Genomic DNA, 25823 nt, shown 5'->3' on the forward strand with positions numbered 1-25823 from the left:
ACGTGCTATGTTTATCACTACAAAACTATCTAAGAGTATAACATAAGTCTTCTTTACAATGTATAAAAAGACAGCATAAAATAAGATGCCAAAGCTAATTAATATCCGCTTTCCATTTCTAACCAAGCATCAATCACTAAACTTGAAGATAATGTCTTTCACGTGATGAGCAAAAGAACGGAATACACAGAAAAATTCCCTGAACTTAAACATAATATGTCTCACACTGGAGAGACAAAGAACCAAATTTCCACATACAGTACCTATGAAGAAATCATTCCAAGAGAAATTGGGAGGACATCTTGGTTGGTCTTTGCCAAAACAATACATGAATAAGGGGTAAACCAATACCTATGAAGAAGAAACCATTCCAAGAGAAATTGGGAGGACTTCTTGGCTGGTCTTTGCCAAAACAATACATGAACAAGGGGTAAAATCATAGAGAAACATAGTCATTCAGTGCTTAAACATTGGACCAAAAGGCACGCAAACTTTCCGAGTCATGTAAGCGGCAAATCATTGCACTAGCTGAGAGCACAAGTGTGTTTATCAATTAAATTGATATTTTTCACATTTTTTTTTCAATAAGATATTTCATGCCCTATTACCAGTGATCTTGAATGTAAGAATATTTTAATCTGGAATAGAATGTAAAACATCCATTTACATAAGTTGGAAAAATTAATAAATACATTAATAGTTGAATAAAACAATGGCTTCTCGATAGCAGTCAAATATGGTAGAAGAACAAATGTAAAATATCTATTGAAAATTCTGTTTTGAAGGGAATAAGTACGTTACATCTGTACTTTCCTGCATTACATTATTGTACATGTATTCATATGTTACAGTCACTCATTATATTGCTCAAAAGCATATACAGAATGTCTTATGAAATCACAACACTTGTCAGTCATTTCTTTGTGTAAGTTACCAAATAATCCAACCTGAATTTCTTGAGTTTCAACATAACAATTTTCAAGACTCGACCAAAAACTGAATTAAAATCAAATTTATCATACAAATAGGGAAAGACAGAACTATACAATTAATTAACCCTTTTACCCCCAAAGGACGTACTGGTACGTTTCACAAAACTTATTCCTTTACCCCCATGGACGTAACGGTACGTCCTTGCAAAAAACTGCTATTTAAATTTTTTTTTGCATATTTTTGATAATTTTTTGAGAAACTTCAGGCATTTTCCAAGAGAATGAGACTAACCTGACCTCTCTATGACAAAAATTAAGGCAGTTAGAGTAATTTTAAAAATATATACTGCAAAATGTGCTCGAAAAAAATAACCCCTGGGGGTTGAGGGTTGGAAATTTCCAAATACCCTGGGGGTAAAAGGGTTAAGTATTGAAAATCAAAATCTCTTGTGTTGAGATACAGTAACAAAGTTTTAAAATTAAAACACAAACAATTTATAAAAAACTGTTTGGCTCTAAAGTTATCGATAAAAGAACAGGGATCAAACATGAATACCTTGGCTCTAAATAAGACACAAGAATAATGAAACTGTTTAGACAGACTGTAATTTACTGATTTAACAGTGGTGCAACAAACATGTAAGTTAAATGAATAAGGAACTCTAGAGTTAATTAGATCATTTATATGTCATCAAAACACTTTTATTTTAATAAATCTATTGAATATTCAACTCCGTTGTGATGGTTGACAAATCTGAACTTTCAAAAGATCCTCATATCTACAATTTAGAGATAATAAACTCCTTCAATTTTAACTTTATTCAATATCAAACATAATTTATACCTATGACAAAACTGGTAAAATATTAAAACTGATCGCCATACCTCACAGGTACGATCTACGTACACCAACAGTATTCAACGACGACGGAAAAATAAACCAGCATAAATGGTTAAGCTCAAAGAAAAAACATAAAAACTCTCTAACATCATTAGTCAATAAATTTATTCAATTGTTGACCTAAAATTCATCACAAAAGCAAAACATCTCATATTCTGTTATCACAAATATCTTTGGTAGTTTTCAGTGATACTAAGCACTGATGTTCTTAATTTTTTTCTTTTTATCCAAGCGAATAAATTGATCCCTAAATCATTCATTTATCAAAATCATTTCTTGTACCATCTTAAGTACTTCACACCAAAAGTGTTTTTATTATACATCAGAAATACATCAAAAACATAATTGTACTGTCTCCTATACTGTTCAGGAATATCACAAAACATCATTAACATTATTTATGAATGAAAAAATACAGCATCTTAATTAGGAATATTTCATAAACTTTTATTTTCAAATGAATTATCTTTCACAAAGTTCCCACCGAAACATAGGTCTGGAAAACCAATATATATTATACAGTAATGAGGTTTTCAAGATATTAATGTCGATCTCAGTTTTATAGACATTGTAACCTCCTAAGATCTATTACTTATATGAACTAGAATGTTTTTAATAATTGATATCACGCCTTTTAAGCACCTGCTCTTTTAATTTCTTGCTTACTACTATGACCCAAAGTATTTATCAATTTAAGCTACACAGCATATGACATGGGCTACTCACAGATAGTTAGGCATCCATTATACAGTGGAAACACTAACAAAATCTTACGACAATACAAAGAAGGCCGTGGGAGTTAAAAGTATAGAGTGATGTTACGAGCCAAAGCTCGGTTGGTGGCTGCTGATTGGGCGAGAGTCCTTGCGGCAGTAATAACTGCAATTGGCAGTGTAATGTAAACATTAGCTACGTTTGCTCGTGGCCCGCTATACCATTCCATAACGGTGAGTAAGTCATTTCACAAAAGACAATTTTCGACTATAGGAATGAATGGCGAGCGATTGTGACGCAGTTCCGGTAGGCCCTGCTGCTGCCTTCGATGCCTTAGATGACCGCGGAGGTAGCAGCAGTAGGGGATTCAGCATTATGAAGCTTCATCTGTGGTGGATAATGTGGGAGGGTGGGCTGTGGCACCCTAGCAGTACCAGCTGAATTCGGTTGAGTCCCTTGTTAGGCTGGAGGAACGTAGAGAGTAGAGGTCCCCTTTTTTTGTTTTGTTTCATTTGTTGATGTCGGCTACCCCCCAAAATTGGGGGAAGTGCCTTGGTATATGTATGTACTGTATGTATTACCAATGTCAGGGATGGGTTTGTGGAGTATTTTCAGAAACTAGAATGGTTGGGGAATACAATGCTATATATAACTAAATACCAACAAAGTTGTTGAATATGCTCTTCTGTAAATACTAGCCTCATGTGATGTTATAACTACTAATAACAATTGTGGCGTTATCATGATGCCCTGAAATTATGGAGGAAAATCAGATGCCGAAACCTGTAATACTTGTAACCTAAAAGCTAATTTTAAGTCTGGCAATGCTAAGAATAAAAGAATTCCCTTTTAATACAGCATGATTTAATTACATTCAGAATATCCTAAGAGCTAAGGTTATTTATGACAATAGTAAAATGACAAGACACTTGTAATACTATACAGTATTACCAGAATTACAATCAGTGACATATCTCTCATTTTAACTTGATTGGACCTATGTGTTCAGTCTCCCTGAAAAACAGAATTACAAAAATGTAAGTCACACAACTATGTGAAGCACCCAAGTTAATACATCCATGTTTTTACAACCGTACTATAACCACATTACTAATATTCTTACAACCTGGGCTATGCCGTAACCTCTACTATGATCTACCGGTTCAGAGTTTGTAATCTTTCCCACCCAAGGTCATTCATTTTTTCATCTTGTTTCTCATCTTTTCCATAATTATAATTATTCAAGTTTTGCTTGCACCTTTTTCTTTGCTCCATTCTAAACGAGCATTCTGTATTGTGAAAACTTGCTTAGCTAGTTCCAGCTTACCAGCCTTTTCCACCATGAATAATACTGCACTTTATAACCCTTTTACCCCCAAAGGACGTACTGGTGCGTTTCACAAAAGCCATCCCTTTACCCCCATGGACGTACCGGTATGTCCATGCAAAAAAAGGCTATAAAAATTCAGGCATTTTCCAAGAGAATGAGACCAACCTGACCTTTCTATGACAAAAATTAAGGCTGTTAGAGCAATTTAAAAAAATTATACTGCAAAATGTGCTGGGAAAAAAATAACCCCCTGGGGGTTAAGGGTTGGAAATTTCCAAATAGCCTGGGGGTAAAAGGGTTAAGAAAAAAAATATACCAGCACAAGAATCAAAGTACACTAAAAGACACCCTACGTCAACATTACCCTCAATGGTGATCGTTAACCACGTGAATTATCCAAAATATACAAAGAAAAAATCCTAAAAATTTCACCCGACGATACTCATGTCTGAGAGACCTCATATTTGTACTGTATCTTACAGACATCACACTGCTCTGTAGTGATAAATTTAGCATTATAACAATCTACAATTAATTCTCCAAAGTCACACTACCAAGAGGTAGCCTTCAACAGTATAAGATAATGAAAAAAAATTATTCATAATTCTTTAAAAACCACCAAATACATTTTTCACTTGCTTAAATCGAAGACATTAGTTGAACGGTAGCTTTCAAGGGATTCACTTTCTCTTGTAGTCGTCAGAAAGGGAACATCATTTTCAGCATGAACAGCGAGTGCTGCAGTTGCTGGCCGGTCAAAAAATACAAAAACGGTCCTAAAGTCCATTGGAATAGGGCAGAAATACGTCTGTACCTCAACCTGTGAAAATAAAAAAGAAACTTATATATTGTATCAACAGTATTCTTCTTCTTCTTTGTCTACATCTTTTCCCACTGCTATGTGGGGTTGATGTTTCTGGTCAGCTTTCTCCATCTACCTCTGTCCCATACCTCATCACCGGTTAATCCCTTTGATCGAAGGTCATCCTTCAACAGTATGCAATATAATTCCTTATTAAATCAAACTCGGAAAGGAAGTTAACGGACAGCATATACTGTACTGTATCTTTTTAGTCATTCTTCTGAGATCCATCAGAGAGTTCTAAAGATTAATATATGAACACCTCAGGGACAAAGCCAGTCTTAAGTAAAATGAAAACATTACTATACAGTAATTGAAATGGTCAAGAAGGTTCTTAATAACTTTGACAAACTAATCATAAAATTTCCCTAAGTACCTATACTGATCTGGAACTCTTCATTAAAGTACAGTATATCTTTCCAATTATGGTATTAATTGTAAAACAAGTTCTCTTCACTTTCCTGTCCACTGCATAATTTGCCTACACTCTGCCCAGGTCTTTAACTCCATCCATCTCCTTTTTCCATCATCCCTTGGTCATTCCTAAAGATCTTTATCCTACTACAGTACTTAAATATCTACAGTATTCTGATCATCAGTTCCTCATCCTAACAATCTCAATATTCCAGATGGTTATCCATTACAAAATCGTTGGACACCACATTACTTCACCATGACTTCATTCATATTACAACTTCCCCACCAATATTACCATGAATCTTAGCCTTCTACAATCAAATCTTTTATAATTTTATTCCATTTTCTTTATTAGTGCCAGTGTTTGTAGCGAAAAGCCCTGATATATGAATCATAAGTCTTTGCTCTCTTTAATGGGATTATTTCCGTTTACTATTTGTGCTAGAAATAGGAATGAATGGCGAGCAATTGTGACGCAGTTCCGGTAGGCTCTGCTGCTTCCTCCGGTGCCTTGGAAGACCGCGGAGGCAGCAACATGATATTTTAATTATAAAATAAATTTTTGAATATACTTACCCGGTGAATATATAATAGCTGCAACTCTGTTGCTCGACAGACACATACAATAAAAACTCGCCAGCGATCGCTATACAGGTTGCGGGTGTGCCCACCAGCGCCAACTGTCGGCCAGATACCACTCTCGATGTAAACAAAGACTCAATTTCTTCTCATCCCACTGCGTCTCTATTGGGGAGGAAGGGAGGGTCGTTTAATTTATATATTCACCGGGTAAGTATATTCAAAAATTTATTTTATAATTAAAATATCATTTTTAAATATTTAACTTAGCCGGTGAATATATAATAGCTGATTCACACCCAAGGAGGTGGGTAGAGACCAGAGTTAAATATGTTTACATCGTATAAGCTAAGAGTTTTTTATTTCATTTTGGCAGTTATCAAAATAACAAAACCAAAATAAATAGGTACCTGGTAAGGAAGTCGACTTAGACGATTACTCTGCTTTGTAAGTACGTCTTCCTTACGGAGCCCAGCGATCCTCTTAGGATGCTGACAGACCCCCAGGAGCTGAAGTATCAAGGGCTGCAACCCATACAACAGGACCTCATCAAACCCCTAATCTGGGCGCTCTCAAGAAATGACTTTGACCACCCGCCAAATCAACCAGGATGCGAAAGGCTTCTTAGCCTTCCGGACAACCCATAAAAACAACATTAAAACATTTCGAGAGACAGATTAAAAGGGTATGGAATTAGGGAATTGTAGTGGTTGAGCCCTCACCCACTACTGCACTCGCTGCTACGAATGGTCCCAGTGTGTAGCAGTTCTCGTAAAGAGACTGGACATCTTTCAAGTAAAATGACGCGAACACTGACTTGCTTCTCCAATAGGTTGCGTCCATGATACTTTGCAGAGATCTATTTTGCTTAAAGGCCACGGAAGTTGCTACAGCTCTAACCTCGTGCGTCTTAACCTTAAGCAAAGATCGGTCTTCCTCACTCAAGTGTGAATGAGCTTCTCGTATTAACAATCTGATAAAATATGACAAAGCATTCTTTGACATAGGTAAGGATGGTTTCTTAACCGAACACCATAACGTTTCAGATTGGCCTCGTAAAGGTTTAGTACGAGCTAAGTAGAACTTAAGAGCTCTAACATGGCATAAGACTCTTTCTAGTTCATTGCCTACGATCTCCGATAAGCTAGGAATATCGAAAGATTTAGGCCAAGGACGAGAAGGTAGCTCATTTTTGGCTAGGCAACCAAGTTGCAGAGAACAAGTAGCTTTTTCTGACGAAAACCCGATGTTCTTGCTGAAGGCATGAAGCTCACTGACTCTTTTAGCCGAGGCTAAGCATACCAGGAAAAGAGTCTTAAGAGTGAGATCTTTCAGGGAGGCTGACTGTAAAGACTCAAACCTGTCTGACATGAGGAATCTTAGGACCACATCTAAATTCCACCCAGGAGTAGCCAAACGGCGCTCCTTAGAGGTCTCGAAAGACTTAAGGAGGTCTTGCAGATCTTTATTGTTGGAAAGATCTAAGCCTCTATGCCGGAAGACCGAGGCCAACATGCTTCTGTAGCCCTTGATAGTAGGAGCTGAAAGGGATCGTACTTTTCTCAGGTATAAGAGAAAATCAGCTATTTGGGCTACAGAGGTACTGGTGGAGGATACGGAAACTGACTTGCACCAGTCTCGGAAGACTTCCCACTTCGATTGGTAGACTCTAATGGTAGACGCTCTCCTTGCTCTAGCAATCGCACTGGCTGCCTCCTTCGAAAAGCCTCTAGCTCTCGAGAGTCTTTCGATAGTCTGAAGGCAGTCAGACGAAGAGCGTGGAGGCTTTGGTGTACCTTCTTTACGTGTGGTTGACGTAGAAGGTCTACTCTTAGAGGAAGACTTCTGGGAACGTCTACTAGCCATCGAAGTACCTCGGTGAACCATTCTCTCGCGGGCCAGAGGGGAGCAACTAACGTCAACCTTGTCCCTTCGTGAGAGGCGAATTTCTGCAGTACCTTGTTGACAATCTTGAATGGTGGGAATGCGTAAAGATCTAGATGTGACCAATCTAGGAGGAAGGCATCTATATGTATTGCTGCTGGGTCCGGGACTGGAGAGCAATAGATTGGAAGCCTCTTGGTCAGCGAGGTTGCAAAGAGATCTATGGTGGGTTGACCCCAAGTCGTCCAAAATCTCTTGCACACATCCTTGTGGAGGGTCCATTCGGTTGGAATTACTTGACCTTTCCGACTGAGGCAATCTGCTAGGACGTTCAAGTCGCCCTGGATGAACCTCGTTACTAGGGAGATGCCTCGATCTTTTGACCAGATGAGCAGGTCCCTTGCGATCTCGTACAAAGTCAGTGAGTGGGTACCTCCCTGTTTGGAAATGTACGCCAAGGCCGTGGTGTTGACCGAGTTTACCTCCACCACCTTGCCTCGAAGGAGATTCTCGAAGCTTATCAAGGCCAGATGAACCGCCAAAAGCTCCTTGCTGTTGATATGCATGCTCCTCTGACTCGAGTTCCACAGACCTGAGCATTCCCGACCGTCCAGCGTCGCGCCCCAGCCCAAGTCCGATGCGTCCGAGAAGAGAACGTGGTTGGGTATCTGAACTGCCAGGGGAAGACCCTCTCGTAGGCTGATATTGTCCTTCCACCAAGTCAGACAAGACTTTATCTTTTCGGAAATCGGGATCGAGACCGCCTCTAGCGTCTTGTCCTTTTTCCAGTGAAAAGCCAGATGGAATTGAAGAGGACGGAGGTGTAGCCTTCCTAGCGAGACAAATTGCTCCAGGGATGACAGCGTCCCTACCAGACTCATCCACAGCCTGAATGAGCAGCGTTCTTTCTTCAGCATCTTCTGGATGGAGAGCAGGGCTTGATCTATTCTGGGGGCCGACGGAAAAGCCCGAAAAACTTGACTGTGAATCTCCATCCCTAAATACAGAATAGTTTGGGATGGGACCAGCTGTGACTTTTCCAAATTGACTAGGAGTCCCAATTCCTTGGTCAGATCTAGAGTCCAATTGAGATCCTTCAGACAGCGATGACTGGAAGAGGCTCTGAGAAGCCAGTCGTCCAAGTACAGGGAGGCTCTGATCTCCGATAGCTCGAAACTGGTACCCCACATTCCTGTAAACAAACCTCAGAAACGGTTGGGAATCCGGGTGTATAGGAATGTGGAAGTATGCCTCCTGAAGGTCGAGAGAGACCATCCAGTCGCCTTCCATAAATGCTGTCAAGACAGCCTGGTAGACTTCATCGTGAAGTTTGTCTTGACAATGAATACATTGAGCGCACTTGCCTCTTACGTACTCCTGCAGTGAACATGGCTGCCAAATCATAGAGCCATCCCTGAGGGACTTGTCCCTGCAGAGAACGTGGCTGTCAGATCATTGGAGCCATCCCTGAAAGCCTTGTTTATGCATGACATAATTGTACAGCAAAACTTCAAAGGCTCGAAAACAGCTGTGAAGTTGACCTGTAAAATCTAGGAGCGTCTCCTGGCCAGGCGCCAGGGACAGTCTACGAGATTTGAGAAGTCTATCTGGGCAGAGGCAGGAACTCCCAAGCCGAGAACTTCTCTCGTGTCATATCAGACTCTCGCTCTATAAGCCAGTTTAAAAGAAGGGAAAGCAAAGGCTGTATCCCCAAACTCCTCCTGGTGATAAACCAGTCGCCTAGCAAACGTAAAGCTCTCTAGGAGAGCGAGAGAGCACTAGCTTATAAAACAACGGCTTCGAAGTAGCTAGGCCTAGTGTAAGCTCTGACGTTTAGGCGAACGAGGAGCAGCAGTTACAAAAAGATCCGGACAAAGATCCTTAAAAATCAGCATGATTTATTTAAAGTCCATAGAGGGCTAAGCAGCTTTAGGCTCCTCTCCGTCTGACAGAGTCCTCAAGGGAATATCAGTAGGAGGGGGAACAGCAACTTCCTCATCTAAAGGAACCTTGTCCGATAATAGCTGAGTCTCAAGCAAGGGAGAGACCTACCATGGTGGCAATGCTTTACAAGCAGAGTCCACACGCACTGGTGAATTAGTAGCGGACCAGGACGCAACGTCATGTAACTGCTTGACAGTCTGTGAACTGTCAACAACAACAGGTGCGAGAGACCAGGACGCAACATCATGTAACTGCTTGACAGTCTGTGAACTGTCAACAACAACAGGTGCGTGAGGACGCACAGCGTCCACTCGAGACTGCTTTGACCGCCTAGACTGAGCAGTCAAAACAACTCTAGAATGCGGAGGTTGACGCACAGCGTCAAAACAAGTCAACTCCGATTGTTAGCGAACGTCCTGAACGTCAACAGGAGCATCAGCAAGTGGCTTAACGTCCAAATGTGGCTGAAAATCCACACGAGACCGCATCGAGTGTGGTTCTAAACAACCTGACTGATGTGACTTAGCTACGCCAACGTCAACAGGACGCACAAAGGAACGTTAGGTTGGCTGAAAGCCAGGATCTCGATGAGATAAACGGCTAGGCTCAACGGACTAATCGGCAGAATAGTCTTCCATAAGGGAGGCAAGCTTATTCTGCATGTCTTGCCGTACAACCCATTTAGGATCAACGGAAAAGGTTGCGGTAAGAGACGAGGGTAACGTCTGTGACCGCAAAACCTTGCCAACAAAAAGACTCTTGGAGTCTGTGTTACGCTTTTGTTAGGCGGCGAGCAGTCTTCCGATGACTGCATAGGGTCAGAGCTGTCCTAATGGCTACAACCAGGACGCTGGACCTGTCCTGAAAGGACTGACTTTCGCTTAAGGGCCTCGAAACCTTGTTTCAGGTTTCTTATGCGAAAAGCCTTCGGATGACGAGGAGAAAAACGTCTCTCTCGCCTTATGGTAGGGGTGATCTTGGTAAGATACACCCGATACCATAGAGGGAACGTCTGTTCGCTGATCAAGGCCTCTCAAACCCATAAGTCGTACGACATTACTTCTCCCCTGGGCTTGGGAGCTTGCAAGAGGTCCCGGACTAGGCGAACGACAGGCACGAACAGACAAACCCTCGGTCGCAACACTGATAACACTTTGCGCAATATCACTTTATCACTACGATTTTCTGTTTAGCACTTATTTCACTGAAATCGAAACTTTTACTGATTTCTACCTGAAGCACGCAATTCTAACCTCATCAAAAGGTAGTAATAGCGAAATCAGTCGTATAATGCAAGCACATTAATACCAGCAAAAAACAGTAAACATATTTTAAGATAATAAATTCAGTGGATGGGGAAGAGACTAAACACTAGTTCATTAAAAACTACGTTTTCAATCTCTCACCGTACATTGCCTGGGGACGAGAATAAAAAACTAAAAACGTTTTATCCTTTCTCCCCGTACAGAGACTAGGGACGAGAGTAACTCGAGAACAACGTTACCCGCTTGAACGGAACGTTTTCTCCCCTCTCTCTCCCTCCGTCTCTATCTCTCTCTCTCTCTCTCTCTTGATTACGCACCTAAGAGAAGAGCCCACTTACGTTTCGTCAAAAAAACATGTTATTTGACCAAAGGAAAAAAAACTGAAAGGTTTTTCAATTAAAAAGTTCCTTTAAAATATAATTTAAAACATTTAAGCTTTGAAAGAAGAATGAACAAAACGTCAGAATCGATTTACTCTTTCTGCAAAGTGAAACCGTGATACTCTCTCTCTCTATCGTAACGATAGAGCGCAAACTGCGTAGCATAAATAAACTAAACGTTAGTTCATCTTTGAAACAGTACGAAGACTATTCAAAGAAAATCTTTCATAAAATATCTATTAAAAAAAATTCATTTAAAAAGTTTTAAATCATTAGCTCTTTAAAAGCTATTTACGATTGAAAGGGCTCAACGTTGTTTAACTTCAGTTTCCAAGTTAGGACCGCCTACTCTCAGGAAGGTCGCATATAAACAAATCATTAAAATTTATTTTTATGTTTATTATAAATGGAAAGTTAATCGAAGAGGCCTAATAAAGGCGGTGAGATATAAAATATATAGAGGAAAATCTATAAAAAATTTATAACGTGATAAGATAATTGCTAAAAACCTAAACACACTTCCGTCTAAGGGAAGGGTCGGCCATTTAAAAGTCAAAGAAAGTCCATACTCTCTTTGTCATCAAAAAATTAAATCTATCCAAAAACAAGTTCAAGATTTAAGATGAAGATAAAACACCTGCACTGCGAATGCTCAAACCAAATTAAAGTACTTCACCAAATATGATGGGAAAAACTCCAGGTTCTATTGCGAGTAAAAGTACGTCTTGTCGACACGTCGACAAAGAAGAAATTGAGTCTTTGTTTACATCGAGAGTGGTATCTGGCCGACAGTTGGCGCTGGTGGGCACACCCGCAACCTGTATAGCGATCGCTGGCGAGTTTTTATTGTATGTGTCTGTCGAGCAACAGAGTTGCAGCTATTATATATTCACCGGCTAAGTTAAATATTTAAAAAGTAGGGGATTCAGCATTATGAAGCTTCATCTGTGGTGGATAATGTGGGAGGGTGGGCTGTGGCACCCCTAGCAGTACCAGCCGAACTTGGTTGAGTCCCTTGTCGGGCTGGGAGGAACGTAGAGAGGAGAGGTCCCCTTTTCTGTTTCATTTGTTTGATGTCGGCGACCCCCCAAAATTGGGGGAAGTGCCTTGGTATATGTATGTATGTATTTGTCTAGATATCTTTTTCAATTTCATTCAGTAACAACATTAAACTATATCTATCATACATAAACTATGAAGAGAGACTTACCACAACCTGTTAAATATAAAAACATTCGCTGCAAGTTTAAACTTCTTTAGTTCTAGAGATTCAACTATCAGTTATTAAGTCTATGAGACTCAAACCTCAAATACTGTGCAATACTCACTTGAAAGTCAGGCGAGTCCCCTTCGTACCCCCTTCCTCCATCAGGACAGTGAAGCGTGGCTTGATGAGAGAATCTGTCTCTAATACCATCAGTGTATTTGGCTGGTATTTCGTGACTTTGAATAGCATCATATATTCACCTGTGAATAAGATTACCTGATGTAACATTATGAATAAAAGCATATAATTTACATCTAATCGCATGCATAGTGTGCAAATAAGCTTAGATTATAGTTACTCATTATTTTATGTTATCAATACAGCAATCCCCTTTTTTATCTACTACTATAATGTATTTCAAAAAATTACAGGTTCAGATAATATTACATTACAACTCTTTACATTCAAGTTTATGTCATATGATACACTAAGTCCACTTTTAAACATACATGCTAACACAAAATTATATGGTTAAAAATTGTGTACAGAAAAATTACTAAATGCTATTTTAAGATTGGCTAACACCTACAAGCACTTTATGAATTATATATAAAACTGGAAATTAATAAAATCCAAGAAATGGTGACAAATACTGTACAGTAGAATAAGTAGCCACAAGGTAGGGCTACAAATTTACAAATTTACAAAATGAGCAGAAAAATTTACCTAAAAACGGAACGTTGTAAAGCGCTTGAAATTTTTTTCCGATGCTAAAAGGTCTGCTGTCCGCTGCCTTGAAGAGGGACACCCATCGGAACCACTGAAAGAGTAAACGGGGTTAGTTATTTATAGTTCGACATGGTCATTCCAAATAACAGGCCTCAAAACATAAACCTGGATGTTGAGACAAAAAAAAAATGTAGATACAGAAGATCCTTAACTTACGAACATTTGGAGATACTAAAACAAATGCAATTGAAACGGGGGATTTTGAGGAGGGAGAAGTCTAATTGGAAAGGGACCTCTGGTAGTGGTATCACTCGCCCCAGTTTTAATACCGACACCCTTTAGGGGTGAGCGAGCTGGATATATTCCTGGCATTCCATGCAACTTTTTTCTCTGGTATATTCAGCAGTATTTATACCTTTGACATGGTGCTTTAAGGAGCATTTCACTGGGCGACACAGGTTCCTTGCCCAGAAATAGATTTTTCCTTCGTCAAAATCCCTTTTTTGGGCTCGAGCCATGTCGTCCTGATGGAAGTTCCTTTAGGCAGCTTCCTACTGTATAATATTTCTGTGAGCGATATTACCAGAGAATTACCGTCAGGTATCACGGGGTTCCAACCCCCGGGACGACTATCCTAAGATATCGTGTATAATTAGGGACGTATCCGTAGATAAGCATAGATATCTGCACCCCAAACAAACTTAACCCAGTCTAGGAATCTAAGGAGGAGGATAGGTAAGGAGGAGGATAGGTGAGGAGCCATTACATATCCTCTCCCTTCATAGTACTACTGTACATATTATATAATTCTATGAAGTAAGCGAGACGACATTTGCAATATGAAACTAGACTATTTATTTGACTTTTGCTGATGAAAATCGTAGGCATGTGAGTTGGGCGAAGCCTACCCTAGGCCATAATTTAACAAAATTCAGCTTAAAAACCTCTTCTTGGAACCTATTCAGTTTATAATTTGAGGACTTAATGTACTTTACAAGCAAATTATTATTATTACAAGGCATTATCATCATTCGAACCTCACATATAATCATATGACACAAATAAAATGAGGCCATTAACTTTACTACACTACTGTAACTCCCATAAACAAAAATGCTCTGATCATATGTGAAGAGAGAATAGTAAGACCAAGGAATAGCTGGATGCAATTATATCAAATGCTGATTTAAATAACAAATAAACAACTGAAATATTTTTGAAAAATATGTTATAGAAATAGGTTAGTCTTGGAGTATAATTACAGTAGTACAATACAGTTACCCCACGTAGTACTTGGATCACATACAAATACAGTACCCACGAAAAATCCATGAACTTATTTCCACTGAGAAAAGGAAGTCTTCAAAAATCAATTAGTCAAATCCAGTGTTTTCTAAATGCAAGTACAGTACAATAATTTTGAGCTTAACTTCAAGATACTAAGGTTAATGATACAGTATACTGCAGTTACAATGCATAGATAATGGTTATGAGATGTTAATCTTTATGAAATTTGAATTCCACTGAGCTTACTTTTTCAACCGAGTCAGGATTGCCAATAAACCTCTCGAGCTGTTCCCTCGAAGCATAGATATGCGCACTTTCGGAAGCTTCCCATACTCCCGGGTCTGTGTCGATCTGATAGAGCACTGCAACCAGGCCGAAAAGCAGCGTAAAAACAAACTGACTCTGAAAAGATAATTCAGAATAATAATAAACCTAATCATTGACTATGAAAAGATATTAAGTTTAGAAGCTTTATCAAAGTATGCTCGAAGTACCAACATAATTTCAATTCATTTTTAATGAATTCGTTAAAATCATTTCCATAACAATCAAAAATTTTTATAGCTTTCAAGAAATATGTTATTTTCCTTAGTAAAATAAATTTTTGAATATACTTACCCGATGATCATATAGCTGCAACTCTGTTGCTCGACAGAAAAAAACCTACGGGCGGAATACGCCAGCGATCGCTATACAGGTGGGGGTGTACATCAACAGCGCCATCTGTCAAAGGTACTCAAGTACTCGATGTCAACAAAGAACCAATTTTCTCCTCTGTCCACTGGTTCTCTATTGGGGAGGAAGGGTGGGTCCTTTAATTTATGATCATCGGGTAAGTATATTCAAAAACTTATTTTACTAAGGAAAATAACATTTTTCAATATTAAACTTACCCGATGATCATATAGCTGATTCACACCCAGGGGGGTGGGTAGAGACCAGCATTACATGTTGACATTATTATGAGCTAAGTATTCCGTATTTCATTTTAGCAGTTATTCAAAATAACAAACAAAATAAATAAGTACCTGGTAAGGAAGACGACTTGAACAATTACTCTGCCTTTTTAAGTACGTCTTCCTTACTGAGCCTCGCGATCCTCATAGGATGCTGAGCGACTCCTAGGAGCTGAAGTATGAAGGGTTGCAACCCATACTAAAGGTCCTCATCAAAACCTCTAATCTAGGCGCTTCTCAAGAAATGATTTTGACCACCCGCCAAATCAAGTAGGATGCAAAAGGCTTCTTAGCCTTCTGGACAACCCAAAAATATTTCAAGAGAAAGATTAAAAAGGTTCTGGAATTAGGGAATTGTAGTGGTGGAGCCCCCACCACTACTGCACTCGTTGCTACGAATGGTCCCAGAGTGTAGCAGTTCTCGTAAAGAGACTGGACATTCTTAAGATAAAGGACGCGAACACTGATTTGCTTTTCCAATAGGTTGCGTCGAATATACTTTGCAGAGATCTATTTTGTTCCAAGGCCACGGAAGTTGTGACAGCTCTAACTTCGTGTGTCCTTACCTTCAGCCAAGCTTGGTCTTCCTCATTCAGAAGGGAATGAGCTTCTCGTATTAACAGTCTGATAAAATAGGATAAAGAATTCTCTGACATAGGCAAAGATGGATTCTTAACTGAACACCATAAAGCTTCAGACGGGCCTCGTAAAGGTTTTTAAAATAGAACTTAAGAGCTCGTACAGGACATAATACTCTTTCTAGTTCATTTCCAACCATACGATAAGTTTGGAATATCGAACGATATTGGTCAAGGCCGAGAAGGCAGCTCGTGTTTGGCTAGAAAACCAAGTTGTAGAACATGTAGCCGTTTCGGATGAGAATCCGATGTTCCTGCTGAAGGCATGAATCTCACTGACTCTTTTAGCTGTGGTTAAGCATATCAGGAAAAGAGTCTTAAAGGTGAGATCTTTCAGGGAGGCTGATTGAAGTGGTTCGAACCTGTCTGACATAAGGAATCTTAGAACCACGTCTAAATTCCAACCAGGTGTAACCAAACGACGCTCCTTCGTGGTCTCAAAAGACTTAAGGAGGTCCTGTAGATCTTTATTGTTGGAAAGATCTAAGCCTTTGTGACGGAAGACTGATGCCAACATGCTTCTGTAACCCTTGATAGTGGGAGCTGAAAGAGATCGTTCTTTCCTCAGATAAAAGAGGAAGTCAGCTATTTGAGTTACAGAGGTACTGGTCGAGGATACGGATACTGACTTGCACCAGTTTCGGAAGATTTCCCACTTCGATTGGTAGACTCTAAGGGTGGATGTTCTCCTTGCTCTAGCAATCGCTCTGGTTGCCTCCTTCGAAAAATCTCTAGTTCTCGAGAGTCTTTCGATATTCTGAAGGCAGTCAGACGAAGAGCGTGGAGGCCTTGGAGTACCTTCTTTACGCGTGGCAGACGTAGCAGGTCCACCCTTAGGGGAAGTGTTCTGGGAACGTCTACTAGCCATCGAAGTACCTCGGTGAGTTATTCTCTCGCGGGCCAGAGGGAAGCAACTAGCGTCAACTTTGTCCCTTCGTGAGAGGCGAACTTCTGCAGTACCTTGTTGACAATCTAGAACGGAGGGAATGCATATAGATCTAGATGTGACCAATCTAGTAGAAAGGCATCTATATGAACTACTGCTGGGTCCGAGATAGGTGAGCAAAGTATAGGGAGCCTCTAGGTCATCGAGGTTGCGAAGAGATCTATGGTTGGCTGGCCCCAGGTGGCCCAAAGTCTCTTGCATACATCCTTGTGGAGGGTCCAATATGTTGGAATTATTTGTCCCTTCCTACTGAGACAATCTGCTATGACATTCAAGTTGCCTTGGATGAACCTCGTTACTAGTGAAAAGTCTAGACCTGTTGAACAGGAGAGGTGGTCTCTTGCGAACTCGTACCATGTCAGAGAGTAGGTCCCTCCTTGCTTGGAGATGTACGTCAAAGCAGGGTGTTGACCGTGTTCACCTCCACCACTTTGCCTTGAAGGAGAGACCTGAAGCTTTTCCAGGTCAGACGTACTGCCAGAAGCTTCTTGCAGTTGAAATGCATTGTCCTTTGACTCGAGTTCCATAATCCCGAGCATTCCCTACCGCCTAATGTCGCACCCCAGCCTACGTCCGATGCGTCCGAGAAGAGAACGTGGTTGGGAGTCTGAACAGTCAGGGGAAGACCCTTTCAAAGGTTGATAAAGTCCTTTCACCAAGTCAGACCAGACTTTATCTTTCCGGAAACCGGGATCGAGACCGCTTCTAGCGTCTAGTCCTTTTCCAGTGAAAAGCTAGATGATACAGAAGAGGACGGAGGTGTAGTCTTCCAAGTGACACAAATTGAACCACGGATGACAGTGTCCTAACCAGACTCATCCACAGCCTGACAGGGCAGTGTTCCTTCTTCAGCATCTTCTGGATGGATAGCAGGGCTGGGGGTTGATCGTCTTGTTCAGCAATGTCCTCATCAGAGGGTTCCTCATCCGAAACTGATGAGGAAACGGCAACGGAGTGGGCAACGTCTGACTCGCTGAATCCGGTCGCACTGGTGGATGCGTGACGGAGCCGGACACAAGATCATGGTACTGCTGCACAGTCTGTGAACTGTCAACCATGGGGACGCGAGGAAGTACAGCGTCAACCCGAAACTGTGTAGACTGTCTGGGTTGTGCAGTCAACCCCCTACAGGGTTGCTGAGGTTGCCGCACTGCGTCACAACAAGTCATCTCTGCTGGTTGTTGAACGTCTTCCTAGTGACACACTGAACGTCCACAACCACCTCCGAGAGTCGCTTAACGTCAACGTGCGACTGGCAACCCACACTGGGTCGCACCGGTGGAGGAACCATCTCAACTGGCGGACGTGAGTAGGATACCTCAGCGTCCACAGGGCGTACAACCAACCGGTAGGAAGGTTGTTGGCTAGAAGGTTCTTCTCCGTAAAAAATCCTCTAACAAGGACACAAGCTTGGACTGCATGTCTTGCAACAAAGCCCATTAGGGTCTATGGGAGCAGGTGTGGCAACAGACGGGGTTAGCGACTGAAGCGGAACCATTTACCATCCCTGGAAGCCTTGTTATGCTTTAATTAAAGTCCATAGGAGGTTAAGCAGCTTAAGGCTCCTCTCCAAATGACAGAGTCCTCAAAGGAATATCATAAGGAGGGAGAACAGCACTTTCTCATCTACAGGAACCATGTCCGAGAAAACCTAGGTTATCTCAGTGAGGGTCTCACTGGTGCAAAAGCAGCAGACCAGAAGGCAACGTTATGTAACTGCTTGACAGTCTGTGAACTGTCAAAAACTGAACTGTCAACCACAACAGGTGCGTGAGGACATACAGCACTGGTGCATTAGCAGCAGACCAGAAGGCAACGTTATGTAACTGCCTGACAGTCTGTGAACTGTCAAAAAACTGAACTGTCAACCACAACAGATGCGTGAGGACATACAGCACTGGTGCATTAGTAGCAGACCAGAGGGCAACGTCATGTAACTGCTTGACAGTCTGTGAGCTGGCAACAACCAAAGCTGTGTGGGGAAGCCTCAACTCCTGACTGACTAGTCTGCTGCGGGTGAGTGGCGGTAACCACAGTGGGTTGCGGAGGCTGACACACCGTGTCAAAACACGGCAGCTTGTGGTAGCTCACGCACGGCAACGGAGTGCTCCGTGTGTCTGTGGGAGTCAGCATGCGTCTGGCAGGGTCGACTGCGCATGGGTGGAGGAGCTCTCACAACAAGAGTGTGGGAGCAGGCAGCCATGCTGGGCGCACAACCGTGGCAGGTTGTAGGCAAACGAGTGCATCGTCAACCTTCTCCGCAGTCGGAGTGTGGGAGCAGACAACAACCAAAGCGGAGTGGTGGTGCGTGGTGGGGACTGCCGTGGGTTGCGGAAACTAACGCATCGCGTCAAAACACGGCAGCTTGACTCCACCTTCCCACTGCTGATGCGGTAGCTCACGCATGTTAACAGAGGGAGCCGCACGTCGGCTAACGTTAACATGCGTCTGGCAGGGTCGATTGCGCATCGGAGGTGGAGCTCTCCGCAGCCGGAGTGTGGGAGCAGGCAGCCTCAGCGTGAGCTGGGTGCACAACAGTGGCAGGTTGTAGGCTAACGAGAGCAGTGTCAACCTTCTCCGCACGAAACTCCTGCATAACCGCAGCTAACTGAGTCTGCATAGACTACAGTAAAGACCACTTAGGGTCTACAAAAAACGGCAATAGACGGAGCTACTGTCCGTCGTGACTAAGGGTCTAAAACAGCTGGTGCGGCAACAGACGGAGTTACTGCCTGTTGCGGTACCACCTTGCCTCTCTTGGGAGGTGTGCAGTCGTCGGATGACTGCAGCGAGTCCGAACTGACCCAGTGGCTACACCTAGGCCGTTGGACTTGCGCGGAAGGGACCGACTTGCACTTAAAAGCTGCAAGATTTGGTCCATGGTTTCTTACGAGAAACCTCTTCCGCAGACGAGGAATAAATGGGCTCTCTCGTCTTTGTGTGGGTGGGGCGATCTCACGTCGGCAAACGTGTGTAGATACGCCCGAAACCACGGAGGGAAAAACGTCTGTTCATCGATCAAGGCCTGTGGAACCCATAAGTCGTTCGACATTACTTCTCCCCTGGGCTTGGGAGCTTGTAAGAGGTCCCGGACTAGGTGAACGACTGGCACGAACAGACGAACCCTCGGACGCAACACTGTAACACTTTGCGCATATCACTTTATCACTTTTGATTTTCTGTTTGCACTTATTTCACTGATATCGAAACTTTAACTGATTTCTACCTGAAACACGCAATCCTATCCTTCATTAAAAGGTAGTCATTGCGAAAACAGTTTTACAATGCAACAGAAAAACATAAATAAAGATAAAGAATTCAGTGGCTGGAAAAGAGACTAAACACTAGATCAAATAAACTACGTTTACAATCTCTCACCGCATAAAGCCTGGGAACAAGAATAAAACCCTAGAAACGTTTTACCTTCTTCCCCTACAGCGACTAGGGAGAAGAGTAAAAAACGAGAACAACGTTACCCGCTTGAACGAAACGTTTATTCTCCTCTCTCTCCCTCCGTCTCTATCTCTCTCTCTCTTCTCTCTTGAATTAGCACCTGAGAGAGGAGCCCAATTATACATCGTTAAAACATGTTATTTGCTAAAGGAAAAAACTGAAAGGTTTCCCAAATAAAAAGTTCCTTTATTTAGAATTTAAACTCTTTAAGCTAAGAAAGAATGAACGAAACGCTAGAATCGGTTTACTCTTACTGCAAAGTGAAACCGTGATACACTCTCTCTCTATCGTAACGATAGAGCGCAAGTTGAACGTTCTGAACGTCAACAACTGCGGAGACAAAAAACTAAACGTTAGTTCATCTTTGAAAACAGTACGAGACTATCAAAGAAATTCTTCCATAAAACATTAAAATTAAAAAAGTATTAAATTCTTTAAAGGTAAAATACGATAAAACGGGCTCAATGTTAATTAACTTCGGTTCCAAGTTAGGACCGCCTACTATTAGGAAAGGTCGCATATAAACAAACATAAAAATTTATTTTTATAAGTTTATAATAAATGGAAAGTTAACCGAAGAGGCCTAAAAAGGCGGAGAGATATAAATAAATGGATCTATAACGTGTTAAGCAAAATTACCAAAAACCTAAACACACTTCCGTCTAAGGGAAGGGTCGGCCATTTAAAAGTGAAAGAGAGTCCATACTCTCTTCGTCACCATAATTAAATCTATCGAAAACGAATTCAAGTTTTGAAATGAAGATAAAACCCCTGCATAGCGAAAGCTCAAAACTGGAATAGTGTACTTCACCAAATCGTTGTGAAAACAAATCCAGTTAGGGACGGCGTATTTAGTAGGTCCTGCCATTGGCACGACAGAGGAAAAATTGGTTCTTTGTTGACATCGAGTACTTGAGTACCTTTGACAGATGGCGCTGTTGATGTACACCCCCACCTGTATAGCGATCGCTGGCGTATTCCGCCCGTAGGTTTTTTTCTGTCGAGCAACAGAGTTGCAGCTATATGATCATCGGGTAAGTTTAATATTGAAAAATCAAAGGTTTTAAAGGTCACTCATGAATGGCAGAGGAAAGGGACAGTGACAATGATCTAGAAACTAACAATATATACAGTATATATGAAGTGCCAAAGCCCCTTCTCTAACCAAACTAGGCCCAGGGAGGGCCAGGCAATGGCTGCTGATGACACAGCAGATAGACCTATAGGCTTTCCCAAACCACCTATCCTTAGCTCACAAGGATGGTGAGGTTTCAGATACTACAAGACACTATTGAGTTTGAGCAGGACTCGATCTCCCGTTCAGCAGAACGCCAGACAGGGATATCTCTAATAAACCACAGCAACTTGAAATCCGAGACAGAATTTTCATTGAAATTACTTGAATATCATAAGGAGCTATTTTGCAATCCCACATTGAATTAATCCCTGTGAACTTTGGTTGACTAAATGTATTGTAAATGTTTAAGAGAACTCTAAGCAATTGTAAAATGCTTAACAATTCATTTACGGTTTACAGTATATTATTTACTTTTATTTAAACGTTTAAAGGCCGCTCATGAATGGCTGAGGCAAGGGATAACGATATTTGAACAGATCATGGGATTATTCTCAAGCTTTTGACAAATTGAGGACATCTTAAAAGTGTCTCCAAAGAAGATGAATGATGGAATTGTTGATAGTTTTGCCTTAATTTGAAATGGATTGTGCCAAATTTCAAACTGCTTCATTTCATATTTGGTTTACCAATTTAATTCATACATTAAATTATTATATTTATGTATTATCTTATACTCAATGTTGTATAGGGGATATAAATTTGTAAACTAAAGCAAAATAAATTTATAATGACCGACTGTGTTTGTGAGTTATGATCGCTTGTACTGCAAAATAACACAGTTTTCTACAAGAAAAATACAATTTCGTAAGATGAATTTCTAATTACAAATGTTCATGAAAGAACGACACCCAATCATTAACACAAGATGCATTTGTAATTTCAGCTGTATCTAGGAGTTGCCAGTGATTCAAGGGTACCCCCAAAATACCCTCGCCACCTATCTGGGGGCGAGAAGGAGGGATGATGTGAACTTAAATATTGGTCGATAATTATGGAAATTACTGAAGGGGTGAGGGAAGAGGTTCCAGAGAGGGTGACCTCTGTCAGGTTACATTATCTTAGGTAAGGCAATGGTAGGTACTGTACCAACCATGTGTCACATGATCGTACATAGTAACGACATTTCATTTTGTGTATATATTATGCTTGTATCTTCGCTCTCCCCTCGCACTAAAAAGAACCTGAATAAACATGCCTGTTTTTCTCACCGTTAACTGTTAACCGGTTGAACAGGAAATTTCCTGTTACATTGAGTTTTTGTATATAAAGGCGAGTGTTCTATGATAAAGTTACTCATCTGCTTTCATCCTGTCTTTGAGTCACAACCTTCTCTAGGCTCGTCACAGTACTATTGATTTATTTAGAGTACAGGGAGTACAGGTAGTTACGTCACCCTTAAATACTTGTATCATTTTAAAGTTACAGCTAAAGCTGTTGGTATTTATTTAGATTTGTGCACATTTAAGAAAATTTCAAATTTTTTATCTATAATACAGAATTATTTATGTTCCTACATACTGTACAGTATTATAGTTAAACCACAATTGCTACAAACATGAAGCCCATTTGAGATGTTGCCACTTTTCAACGATTTCATTCACAAATATAGACCTAAATTGGGATACAGTATTTTGTAAATGTGGCACACACTTACCACATCTCATGACTACTGAGACTGACAGAGTTTGGTATGGGACATGTACAAAACATCACAGCTTTGGTCAATATTTAAGAATCAAATCAGGGAAAAGTGGCAATGCCTCAAACATAATACATGTTCATAGTCCTTTTGGCTTGACTATTATTATTATTATTACCAGCTAAGCTACAATCCTAGTTGGAAAAGCAGGATGCTATAACCCCAAGGGCTCCAACAAGGAAAAATAACCCACGGAGGAAAGGAAATAAGTAAAGGATATATGAAGTAATGAACAACCAAAATAAAACATCTCCAAAACAGCATATAGATATATAGTTTGATAGTTCTTATAAGTAACAGATCAGTTGACCACATGGGGCATTAACGGCACAGTTGCACACTACTCAGGGGAACATCTACCTTGAGCTGTATGACCCTAACCTAATATCATTAAGTGTGGGCCAATGCATTAATTGTGAGGCTGGTACTGAAAACAGGAGATTTTTGGACCCTTGTGAATAATCTAATCAATACCGTCCTTAACTTCCCCGTCAAATTACGAAGAAAAACTGAATTCCGATGTCTATGTTCACATGCACTCTACGGTAAGGTCAGACTGGAAGCTTTCCAAAGTCCTTTAGTATTAAGGTAGAAATCACTGGATCTAATAATGGTCAAGCGGATTCTTGAAATGGCCATGTGCTCCATGTCAGATTTGCCAATAAATTTTGGGCTACAGCGTAAAAAGTAGGTTATATCTTTACCCGTGCACCGCTCAAAGGAGCTTCACCATTCAGTACAAACATTGCGTCTTGGGTTTGTTAATATAATTGCTCCAAGAGAGTAAGGATACAAGGTCTAATATGGGAATATGCAATTTCTATATCTACCTATGCCATTGCACAGGTAAAGATTTGACAAAACTACCAAAAGGCTTAAAATAAGTTAAAATTAAAATAAATTTCTTCAATATCCTAAATTTCTTGAGTATACCATACACAACTACTCACCCTTGAAACCATCCTGCTTCAATTTATCAGGAATAAACCCAGCGGTCAGATTACGGTACTTGTAATTATGCCTCGTTCCACATAGGCATTAAAGACGGTAAAATTAAAACACATTTACGATTTGATTAGACTTGACAATCCCAAAACGGCTCAATTTATTAAACTAAGCTATATTGAACTAGTATGATTTACGATACTCTTTTAATTTCATTACGAACAATGAAATTTATAATTGCAGAACTTAGGTCTCGTATTTATTAATCCATTAGACAAATTAGCTCGAAAGAGCTACCAAGGCTAGGTTAGGCTATCGTGCAAAACTATTCTAACCAATAAACTAATAACAAAACTTAAACCTAGGTTCTTCTAGCCTTTAAACTAAAATTAATATGAAATTAATATAAAATATAAAATTAATAAGAAATTCTGCCTACCGTACCGGCAGCTAGCCCATTCATTGGTGAGATATGGCTAATCCATAAATCAAGTTAAAATAAATCTAACCTTTTTATAACATGTCCTAAAGCTAATAAATTAGCACAAGTAAATGGAAAAGCTCACACAAAAAGGCCTATTATAAAAAAATGAATAATCTAAGCCTATTCACTACTACACGTCAGCTGTTGTAGGGGACGCTTTTGTAAACAAAGCAGATTACGGAAAAAATCTCGATGGCGTAATTTAATTAAAAATTTGGGAGCTTTTTAATATAATTTTATAGTTTAGCGTTGATAATTCTGTGAAATTAACCATCAGTGATTAGTAAATAAGTTATATCATAGTTTAAAATATCTTTATTTATGGAACAAATGTCTTAATAAACATTATGTTAATAAACAATGTGTTGTCATGGAACAGACATGTGACAGATAGAGAAGTTATGGCGAATAATTCAAATATTTTCATGATCTCGGTAATCTTAATTTGTTATTATATTGAGTTATTTCATCAAATATTAAAATTATGAATCTCGAAATTATTTATACCTTTGTCTAGCAATAATACATATAACCTACATAGGAATGCTGAATAGATTTCGTATTTTTGTCTTTAAACAGATAAAACTTGATTAATACTTTTGTATATAAATATCAGTCGATGTTTCTTTTCTAATTAGTAGGAATGAATTGTCCTACAAACACACACACACACACACACACACACACACACACATACACACACATATATATATATATATATATATATATATATATATATATATATATATATATATATATATATATATATATATATATATATATATATATATATATATACAACAATGTTGCTGATCTTGATATATTACATATTCTTTTATTAGTTTCTCATTTATAGTTTATTCTTTCCTGGGCTGCTTTCCTTATTAGAGCCATTGGAATAGTATCCTGATAATAAACCAATAAACCAATTCCCCAATATCGCAAGAGGGTCTGCCCCTCTCTTTTATTCTTCTCCTGTACTTCTCTTTCTCCCTATTTCCTTAATCTTTCCCATCCCGAGTACCTGCCTTTCAGCTATAAACTGGATTGTATCCAGGGGTACTCTTCCTTTCCCCATATTCCCCACTTCCCTATTCTTATTATTATTGTTACAAGGCCCTTGGGATTGTAGC

General features: G+C 40.2%; 1 protein-coding gene across 1 annotated transcript; it reads right to left on the reverse strand.

Moving 5' to 3' along the window:
* Positions 1–2708: 2708 nt before the first annotated feature.
* On the reverse strand, positions 2709–24846 carry LOC137653782 (uncharacterized). Its single transcript, XM_068387426.1, has 5 exons — positions 24212–24846; positions 14678–14833; positions 13142–13235; positions 12537–12675; positions 2709–4697 (listed from the first exon to the last, which is right to left on the reverse strand). The coding sequence occupies exons 1-5, from the start codon at positions 24221–24223 to the stop codon at positions 4577–4579; spliced, it is 522 nt and encodes a 173-aa protein (XP_068243527.1). The 5' UTR covers positions 24224–24846; the 3' UTR covers positions 2709–4576.
* Positions 24847–25823: the final 977 nt, after the last annotated feature.

Source organism: Palaemon carinicauda, chromosome 14 (genome assembly GCF_036898095.1).
Source record: "Palaemon carinicauda isolate YSFRI2023 chromosome 14, ASM3689809v2, whole genome shotgun sequence".
NCBI lineage: Eukaryota > Metazoa > Arthropoda > Malacostraca > Decapoda > Palaemonidae > Palaemon > Palaemon carinicauda.